Source organism: Nannobrachium achirus (genome assembly GCF_963921795.1).
Source record: "Nannobrachium achirus genome assembly, chromosome: 7".
Taxonomy (NCBI): Eukaryota; Metazoa; Chordata; class Actinopteri; order Myctophiformes; family Myctophidae; genus Nannobrachium; species Nannobrachium achirus.
The window spans coordinates 8,357,397-8,368,409 of record NC_137816.1 but is presented as its reverse complement, the minus strand read 5'-3'; the positions used below and the strand labels follow the sequence as shown (position 1 = coordinate 8,368,409).

General features: G+C 44.7%; 1 protein-coding gene across 1 annotated transcript; it reads right to left on the bottom strand.

Annotated features, from left to right (window-relative positions):
• Positions 1-6,558: 6,558 nt before the first annotated feature.
• On the bottom strand, positions 6,559-6,741 carry ctxnd1 (cortexin domain containing 1; the record flags this gene model as incomplete). The annotated part of the gene is made up of 1 exon (XM_080729261.1): positions 6,559-6,741. One exon carries the CDS (start codon positions 6,739-6,741, stop codon positions 6,559-6,561), a length of 183 nt encoding a protein of 60 aa, XP_080585387.1.
• Between the last annotated feature and the right edge of the window lie 4,272 nt (positions 6,742-11,013).

Here is an 11,013-nt window from a genome sequence, read left to right as displayed (position 1 = left end):
ACTATCATTTATAATAACTAGAAGCTGGGCCGCCCTTCGGGCGGCCCAGCGTCTAGTCGGCGACCTGGCCAACTCGGGAACGATGTAAATAGGGAATGAATGCCCCGCCCTTTAATGCAAACCCATTATACCTGTTGTCATAGGACCCGTTTTGACCATCTGTTTGCCTGTGTCCATTTTATGTCCATATATGGAGATCACTGCAGATATAGTTCTGGGTCCATTTTATGCCCATATGCCCATATATGGAGATATCTGTCTATTTGCGTCCATTTTATGCCCATATATGGAGATCTCTGTATCTGTCTGTCTGTGTCCCTTTATGCCCGTATATGGAGATATCTGTTTATCTGCGTCCATTTTATGCCCATATATGAGATCTCTGTTGCTTTTTGTTTGTTTCTTCTTTAAGCAGAATACACAGCCTGCTTAAATCTGCATCATTCAAGATGCCCATATATGGAGATATCTGTCTATTTGCATCCATTTTATGCCCATATATGGAGATCTCTGTATCTGTCTGTCTGTGTCCCTTTATGCCCGTATATGGAGATATCTGTTTATCTGCGTCCATTTTATGCCCATATATGAGATCTCTGTCGCTTTTTGTTTGTTTCTTCTTTAAGCAGAATACACAGCCTGCTTAAATCTGCATCATTCAAGTCATCCTCCCAGTCCCACGCTTTGTCGCTTGTCTTATGTTTGTCTTTGTCTCTTTTATTTTCTTTTTTGGAGCGGACCCCATGAATGCCCCACCCTTTAATGCAAACCCCAATATACCTGTTGTCATAGGACCCGTTTTGACCATCTGTTAGCCTTTGTCCCCACCCTTTAATGCAAACCCCAATATACCTGTTGTCATAGGACCCGTTTTGACCATCTGTTTGCCTTTGTCCCCTTATGCCCATATATGGAGATCTCTGCACACACAGTACCGGTTGCGGAAAACTCTGATGTCAGACATCAGCTCCCCATTCGGGGATTCATTTTATGGCCATATCTGGAGAACGCGCGTGCCGGTGGAAGAACGGTTCTCGAGATTCACATACATACATACACATTCACCGAGATTTTTTGTTGACTCATGTGGCGTACGTGATGTCAGAGCCTTTTATGAAGTGATGTCACAATGAGTCAGCGATTGTGCCGATTTCCTCAGGAACAGCCTGATGTCAACAATCAGCTCCGCATAAGGAGATTCCGAACGTTTCGCGCCGTTTCGGAAAACCGCACATCGGGTCGGGTCGAGGCCCGGCACTGCACTCCGCGCCACGGCGGGGAACGCGCGTGCCGATTTCCTCAGGAACAGCCTGATGTCAACAATCAGCTCCGCATAAGGAGATTCCGAACGTTTCGCGCCGTTTCGGAAAACCGCACCCCAATATACCTGTTGTCATAGGACCCGTTTTGACCATCTGTTAGCCTTTGTCCCCACCCTTTAATGCAAACCCCAATATACCTGTTGTCATAGGACCCGTTTTGACCATCTGTTTACCTTTGTCCCCTTATGCCCATATATGGAGATCTCTGCACACACAGTACCGGTTGCGGAAAACTCTGATGTCAGACATCAGCTCCCCATTCGGGGATTCATTTTATGGCCATATCTGGAGAACGCGCGTGCCGGTGGAAGAACGGTTCTCGAGATTCACATACATACATACACATTCACCGAGATTTTTTGTTGACTCATGTGGCGTACGTGATGTCAGAGCCTTTTATGAAGTGATGTCACAATGAGTCAGCGATTGTGCCGATTTCCTCAGGAACAGCCTGATGTCAACAATCAGCTCCGCATAAGGAGATTCCGAACGTTTCGCGCCGTTTCGGAAAACCGCACATCGGGTCGGGTCGAGGCCCGGCACTGCACTCCGCGCCACGGCGGGGATCGCGCGTGCCGATTTCCTCAGGAACAGCCTGATGTCAACAATCAGCTCCGCATAAGGAGATTCCGAACGTTTCGCGCCGTTTCGGAAAACCGCACATCGGGTCGGGTCGAGGCCCGGCACTGCACTCCGCGCCACGGCGGGGAACGCGCGTGCCGAATCTGAAGCCGGTGGGACGAACGGTTCTCGAGATACGCGGATTACATACACGCAGACAGACAGACAGACAGACACGCAGAGACTTCTCGCATTTATAGATAGATAATCTTTATTCTGGGACACACAGTAATGTATGCAACACAGGCGCTTAAATATGGGCTATATATCAAACTGAACATTACTTCATTAACCTGCCACGATTGCTTCTGTTAAGCTTGTTAGTCAAAAGTCAAAATTGACCTCTGATTCCATCACTCATTGAAATAAATAGGAAAAGTGCATTTTTTCTATTTCTTTTTTTTTTTTTTTTGCAGGCTTACAAAGGTCTAATGTGCAGGGTTGTCATTCATTATTTTCAAAACATTAACATCTGCAAGAGGGGGGGGGACGTAAAGGGACTCGGGGGGGCTGACCAGTAACTCAGCCTTGTGCTAACATGGCTTTTACGACTCATCTGTGGTATAAGCTTAGGCACTTCTTAACATGCAAAAATAGACAGTCATCTCATAAACGATTGATTCTCCCGTCATAGGTCAGAGACAAACTAAATGGCATGAACAACAAAGAACATAAATGGCTTTTTCAAAACTAATTAGTCCCCCCAGGAATCCGCGATTCCGCGATCGCAGAATTTTTCGCGGAATTCGCGACCACCCGCGGATTTCTCGGCCGTTCGCGGACTTTTCTGACGTCCGCGGAATAGCGGTCGCGAGTGGCAGCAGAGCGGCGGGAGTAGTCATTACTACTATTATAAAACAATGTGTACATGGTCTGGCAAGTGGCCACTTCATACAGAGCCTGGGGAATAGCTTAGCTTCCTCCTGCTAGTTGCACTGACGCTGTATTGGTCCGGTCCCACATTCGTTCCTGACAGAAACTGTGTCCTGATCTATAGTTCCTCTCTGCCTCTATAATGGTCCTGGCAATAACAATGCTAATACAGAAGAGAATAAATAAATATTACACCCATACTAGGTAGTAGGTAGGCTATCCTCTAAAATGTGGTTACTATGGGCATTGGTTAATTTGCATGACAATATAGTCTTTGCAACAGAAAGTAATTATTAAAAACAATAACAATTAAAAAAATAATAGATTTAATATTAGATTTTTATTCTCAAAAATGATTATTTGATTATTCTAACCACTAATTACAATTAATTGTAGCTATTTCATGAAGGGTTTTACTTGATTATTAGAACTATATCATTTTTAGCTTGATAACTGGTCATTTTAGGTTGTTTATTAATGTCCGCGGAATCAAGAATTGTTCACCATAGAATTCCGCAGAATCAGGATTGTTCTCCGCGGAATAAAGCATTTTTCTCCGCGGATTCCTGGGGGGACTAACTAATGGGTGAAACAGCAGCAGCGGTAAACAAGGGGGATTTATGATTGTAAGCAGAGAGGCATCAGGGTGTAATAGTAATATTGCCATGAGCCATTAGACAGCAAGAGGTCCACTATGCAGTTTAATGATCTATGTGTGTGTGAGTACGTATGTACAGTACGCAAGTGTGTGTGTCTGTGCAGGGACATGCTGGGCCCCTGATTCAGCCCGGGAAAAAGAGTTGTAGAGGCCCTCATTGCGCGCTATAGAGAGAGATCTCTCTCTATAGCGCTGCTGCTACTCAAAGATTTGCCATTTCAGATCAGTGACAAGCCAGTGGGCCAATTACAGGAGTTATATTTCGTCATTGTCGGGTGGAATGTCCAAAACCATTTTAAAAATGATTTAAACTAGTGAAAACAGCCGATCTACAAGCACACAACGCCTCGAGGCGTTGTGTGCTTGTAGATCTGCTGTTTTCACTACTTTTGTGCAACAGCCTTGTATGAAGCAGAGCTTTGCTTTGCGAAAAGATTTATAAATTTGAAACGTGGAGATACAAGGTTTCTGCCCGACAGTGACGATTTACTTTGTTGGCCGCCCCAGCCCCCAAAATGGAACGAAGGCCGGCATTTTATTTTAATTTTTTCCTAATGGCCGGCCTGGACCCAGGCCGGGAATGAACCGGCCGTTCGGGAGTTGTCCCGCTTTTCCCAATGGCCAGCACGTCCCTGTATGTACGCAAGTGTGTGTCTGTGTGTGATTTGTCGAATAGAGAAATGTTTTAACTGCTCGTCCATGCTGTTGGCAGTACCACATGTTCAAGCATTACAGTGGCTAAAGATTGCCTGAGCACTAATGATCAGTAGAGAGACACTCAGATGCGGAATCATAAGCAAAATGCAAGTCAATACTTTCCCTTACTAAAGTCATTATTCTTTATAAAATGTACAAAAAACTGCCTCAGTGGTTTAAAACAAAACCAGACATAGTGTCGGCCATCTTACATTTTGTTGACATCTTGAACCATTCAAACGTGCAATGTCTGAAGATCATGGTACACAGGCAACCATTTCAAACAATTCAAAAGGGACATTCTTTCTGTGAACATGTACTATACCTATATTATCTTCCTATGGTATTCTGTCTCCGTATATCGTCATTGTCGGTTGAAAACCCTGTATGTCCAAAACCGTTTGTTTTGCATTTATCATTTAAAAAATGTTTAAACTGGTGAAAACAACCGATCTACAAGTACACAACGCCTCGCACCGCGAGGCGTTGTGTGCTTGTAGATCTGCTGTTTTCACTACTTTCGTGCGACGGCCTTGTATGTTGAAGCAGTGCTTAACTTTGCGAAAAAAATTACAAATTTGAAACTTGGAGATACGAGGTTTCCACCCGACAACGACGATATACAACTGCTGTAGCCACAAGATATCCACGTTTATTGCAATCCTTTATAATATCTGTGTGTGAAGACAACACTGCTCTGTTTACTGCCTCTCAAAGTTACCCATGTATCATCATCTTCAGACCGGGGATAAATATATTAGTCTTCGTCCTCATCTTTCAATCTCTCCTCCTCCAATATCTCCCCCTCATGCTCTGTCTGTCTCGTTCGTCTGATATAAAGGGACAGTGTGTTCTGCAGAGGAGCGGTGCAGCAGGCGACACCAACCGGCGTTGCGTGTCTGCGCTCATCAGGAATGTAAAGGCAGCCCGAAGGCTGTTAGTGTTGACGTCTAGGTAGTTACAAACAGCCCAGTTTGTGTGCTTTTTTCTTTGAAGTGATATTAGTGTCATTGTTCCCCGGTGGCTTTGCCTCAGAGGACAGACAGGATCTCAGCAGCTCACTGCCGTCCATCTTCTGGCACGCCAGTCCCCCACACATACTGTACATTCTAGATGTTTAGAGTCTACGCCAGGGGTCTTCAACGTTTTCAGGCCAAGGACCCCTTAGTTGAGAGAGAGAGATGAAGCAGGGACCGCCCAAAACCTTATCATACATTCCGTATAGTCTCATTGTTTGACAGCACGATCGTCGGTGTATTTTGGATTCGTGTCAATTTGTGTTTTAAGATATTTAACCACTTGAACCGTCAATACTTAATAAACTTGACCTTTCACTCTGTACTTAGTCTGCTCTTTTTCTCCTCTACACCAAAGCTCTTTGCCTAAAAAATAGCTGATCTACAAGCTCACAACGCCTCGCGCTGTGAGCTATTTTTGGCTAAAGTTCTCAGAATATGGACACTAGGGTGGTTAATATAAAAAAGAAGAAAAAAGTTTCTATCACTCAAAGATTTCTGAGGACCCCCTGTAGTAACTCTGAGGACCCCCTAGGGGTCCCGGACCCCCTGTTGAAGACCCCGGGTCTACGCCATTGTTGTACTTCTTCTAGATGTTTAATAGACGTTTAGTGTCTATATGCTTGTACTTGGTATACTGTGTGTGAATGTGTGTGTGTGCGTGCGTGCGTTTGCATGATTCCGTTCATGTGTGTGTGACGTGAGTGCACAAAAGTGTTGTCTCTGTGCCCCTGCATTAATATGTATCTTTGAGTCTGTATTATGCATGTATGCAGGTACGTATGACCAGGGACGTGCAGAGAATGTTAGAGAGGCAGGGGCTGAACTTTCTAAAAGGGCCTTTCGGTGAAACATCAAAAATAGCAGACCTCGATTCTTGATTTCTACATATTTCTTGATTTCAACATAAGATGCTGCATTCAGGTTCAGGATAGTTTAGACAAGGCAATTCTCTTGAATGCTGCCGGCTTCAGGTATGGCATGGAAAGAGGGGCATTTGCATTTCTTTCACCATAGTAAAAACTGCATTCATTGTCTGGAGAGGGCACTTTTTTTTACAGACGGCTAAAAGGGAAGGGGCTCAAGCCCCCTTTGATGTCTATGTGTGCACGTGCCTGTGTAACAGAGGTGATCCGAACCTCCCCACACGGTTTCAAACCCAGGTCTCCCGCGTGAAAGTCCAATATCTTAACCATCACTCCAAAGTGACATCCCTATGGAACAAGAGCAGATACTAGACTTATGAGGCTTCAGGCTGGGGCTGCGGCTGTGCAACTCACTACACCTGCGTGTGGTATAGTAGGCTCCTCCAAGCGCATGTCGAGTGCATGTCCCGCGTGCATGATGACGAGCCCCATGCACGCGGGGGCACTCAGTCTTCCAGGAGCTGCTCCTCCCAGGTGGAGGTGGGGATGGCGCTGTAGGGGTCTATGATGACCTTGGCACAGCGGATGATCATGGCCACCAGCGTCAGGCAGAGGAAGGCGATGCAGGCCAGAGTCAGGCCCTGGTCCACGTCCACGTAGTCCGGGTCCGGAGTGGTCTCCACCCCCATGGCTGCTGCTGCTGCTGCTGATGTCGTCTGCTGCTGCTTACATCCACCGGACGCCCGCGCACCGCTACCATCCTGAAAGCCCAGCTGATGATGATGGGTGCGAGGGGAGAGCTGAGAGCATGGGGGGGGTTTGTGGAGAGGTAGAGATGAAGGAAGGAAGGAAAGGAGAGGAGAAGACATTAAGGCAGGGGTTCACAAACTTTTTTGTCTCAGGGCACCCCATGAATATTTTTTTAATCCGAGGCACCCCTACATTATAACTCATTATAACTCACTCCCAGCACCTTACAGTATATTTATAGCATATCGTTGTTGTTGGGTGGAAACCTTGTATGTTCAAAACCGTTCGTATTGTATTTATCATCTATAAAATGTACTAAACTACTGAAAACAGACGATCTACAAGCACACAACGCCTCGCGATGACTGTGCCCCGTCACCCACTTTGCATTAAAGTGATAGTTCACCTATTTTTGACATGAAGCTGTGTGAAATACTTGCCATTAAAACAGTGGTTAAAAATGTATTAATTGATTACCAGAGTCCCGTAGTCAGAGTTCTGGTCAGTTTCTAATGAATATTAAGTAGTTCCAATGGGGTGGGGGCCATTTGGCGTGGCCCAATCATTGAAAATAGATTAATCCACAAAACTAGCATCATTTGTATTGTTGTCCTATTTCTACCATGTAGAGCGAGGTTTCGTTCTGATCAGCTGCCTGCAAAGCACCTTGTTTTGGGGAAATACGTTGCAGCGGCGTAGTGATACTGGACACAAAAAAATAGTACCATGTGACAGAGGGGTCAAAGTTGAACGAAAGTTGGTCTATTTGGTAGAAATAGGTCAACAATACAAATGAAGCTAGTTTTGTGGATTCATCTATTTTTAATGATTGGGGCATGAGCCCCTGCCAAATCACCGGAACTACTTTATATTCATCTAAAACTGACCAGAACTCTGACCACGGGACTCTGGTAATGAATTAATACATTTGTAACCACTATTTTAATGGCCAGTATTTCACACAGTTTCATGTCAAAAATAGGTGAACTAACACTTTAAGGTGTGCATGATATCCTTGGTAAGATACACCAGTGGCTTTCAACCTTTTTCATATCAAGGCCAATTATTACTTGCGCCAGAAGAGCGTGCAAGTACTGCGATCGACCGGGTATGTACGTCGGTGTCCTACTTTTTTTTAAGCCCGTAGCCCAATCGGGGACCAGCATTTGTGGCAACATCATCATTAACAGCCAATGAGGGACCAGCATTCCTGTTGATGCCAGTGGAGATGTCACTGGCATCGCCAGTGGTGATGTCAGTGCTGGCGAACAAGTAGGCGCACAAGTAGGCCATACTTGGCCTGCTTGTGCTGCACAAGACACAAGTTGGCACCTTGACAGAGTGCAGTTCTAGTTTACGGTATTCTGTATTTGATGAGATTTAGACCCAAAACTATTCCATGCTGTAGAGATAACAGGCAAATGTTGATCAAAATAACAATTATTCTACATTCTGTAATTGTGACTTTTTGAGCGGTGGTAAACCGCTCCTAAGAGTGGCTGTGCGTGTGTCTGTAGCCACTTTTCCTTGCCATAGCAATGTGTTTTCCTCAGCGTTTTGCCATAGCAATATGTGTGTGTGTGTGTGTGTGTAGCCATATTACATCATATTACATCACCAATTATCTGTAGCCACAATCTGTAGCCACTTTTCCTCAGCGTTTTGCCATAGCAATGTGTTTTCCTCAGCGTTTTGCCATAGCAATGTGTGTGTGTGTGTGTGTGTGTGTGTGTGTGTGACGTTATGCAAGCACGACCACCGCTCACTTCACATTGGGTGTGATTTTTAATTTAACTCTTGAGAGCGTAAAATGAAACCAAATAGACACGCAAGGATCCATTTTGTTTTATTTTACGCTCTCAAGAGTTAAAGATCTATAAGAGTTCATTTGGTTACCAATTCTTCGTCATCTAGCTGGGAACCACCTGGAACCCCCCTCAAGGACCACTGATGGTCCCGGACCACTGGTTGAGAACCACTGAATGAAATGATCTTTATTACACGGCTTGGCTGAATGCGCGATTCTGATTGGTCAATTGTTGAATTCAGCGGTGTGATGACCACTCAGCTCAATAACAGACGACCGCTGTCTAAATCAAAGGCTCAGAGCACCTGGCTGCGCTCAGTGCGCTGCTTGTATTTTCTGCCGTAGCCAACATGACAGTAAACAAACACAGTGTCATTTACAACTAAACAATGCTCTCAAGAAAGTTTTTCTCCGCCGCGTCATCAGCGGCTTCAGCGCCCACACCCCAAGTGGGGTTGGCGAAAGGGAGTGGGGTAGGCGAAAGGGCCTTTCTGTGTGGAGTTTGCATGTTCTCCCTGTGTCTCTAGGGTACAGCAGATATACCCTCACAAAAACATGCAGTAATCCTGGTCTCTATAATGGCCACGATAGGTCAGCCAACTGGAACTGGTTGGAATAACATGTTCCTTCCACGCTCAACGTCCTACCGGGAAAGCTCCCCCCCTGTCAGGTGATAAGAAGCGGCCTGCTCCCTCCTCATGCACTGAAGGAAGCATGAGCTCAGTTCGGGGAAAGCAGAGCCCAGGATTACAGCTTAGGCAATAGGCACTGGTTGAAAATGGCTTACAAAAATCGTGGGATAAAGATTTAGGGAGAAATTGTTTTTGAAAACATTTGAAGCCAGAAATAGACAATGCAGTAACCGAAAATGGATTCTATTTAATCAACTCTTCCTTCACATTTTAACACGACAAAGGTCTGAGAGGAATGGAACGTTTCTACTTTGCAGTTTGGCTCTGCATCAAGGAAAGGGCGATGTGCGTAAAATGTATAACAAACATGGACACAGTTCAGTAACACCAGAAACGGATCAATTATCTATGGCTTTGCCCTTCACACAGTATACTGTAACCAATGCCAGCGTGCTAATATTTTAGGAATGTTGCTAAATCTTTGCCCTGGGCCCGTCCTAAAATAGCATTTGAACATCTTTGGCCAAGTTAGAACAGGGGCGTCAACTGGGTATGGCAGGGGTATGCAGCTGCCATACCCTGGGGTCCAGGGGGGAACATAAAAGTTACTTTTAAATATAAATCCATAAATGTCTCTTTGTCTATCTGTGCTGGTTAGCATGTTGTTAAATTACAGTAAAATAACTACAAATGCAAAATGTTCCCAGGTTCTGCAGGTCAGCTGCACAGGTGCATTATTGTTAATTGTGGCACGTTTATTAACATGCTAAGTTTAGCTGCGCTTGAAAAACCATTCCAGGCTGCCATATCCATCCCAAGAAACTGTAGAAACCTGGGTAAAAAACTGAGCCTCACAGGGCTAGGCGTTGTGAGCATGTAGATCTGCTATTTTCACAATAGAACCGTGTTATCCAAAATGAAATGCCTATTTTCCATGAGGACTCCCATCTTTGCCAATGCCATACCCTAGCTTTTGCTGAACTGACGCCACTGAGTTAGAATGTGGCGTTCAAAGACACCAAGGGCCTGTTTGAAATGTCTTAATGTCCTCTAAATGAGGACAGAACGCAGTTGCCGTTATTCATGACAAAATACAAATAAAAAAGGACACTGTCACACCGCACTTTTATTCTACCTATGAGGGAGGATTCTGCCACTGCATTTCAATGGGTTTGCTGCCATTGAAGATTTCTGCAAAAAGAAAAACGTTCCATTCCCATTGGAATGTATTGGCAGAATCCCCCCTCATGGGTAGAATTAAAGTGTGGTGTGACTGTGCCCTAAGGAGAACATTTTTTGTTTTTATTGGGGCAACTCTATGAGGAATATCAGCAGGTTTTGAGGAATATAGATTTTAGCTTCCTGTCTGATTGTCTGAATACTGATCAGTCATTATAACCACAGTGTTTTTCCTTATTTGTTCTCAGAAGACAGCAATAATCCTCAAAGTGTCATTCTTAAGACACCCCAGAGAAAAAATGTATCAATATTCAAAGCCCATCCACATGGGAAAAAGCAATCCAAATTATTGAATTTCGTGTGTCTTTTGGGGCAAAAGAGTTTGTTTTGATCAGCAGCACCCCATAAATCTACAGAGCTGCTGCACGGAGAGAACAAATGTTACCCTGTCAAAGCAATGAAGTGGGAATTGAGGGGAAATGGTGGGCATAGTGCTCTTTGTTAATTTCTGCTTTATTAATACTAGACCTTACCCGTTCGAATATATGTGCTGCAAAATATGTGCAGAGTGTGGGTTATGGGGAAAGTAACTG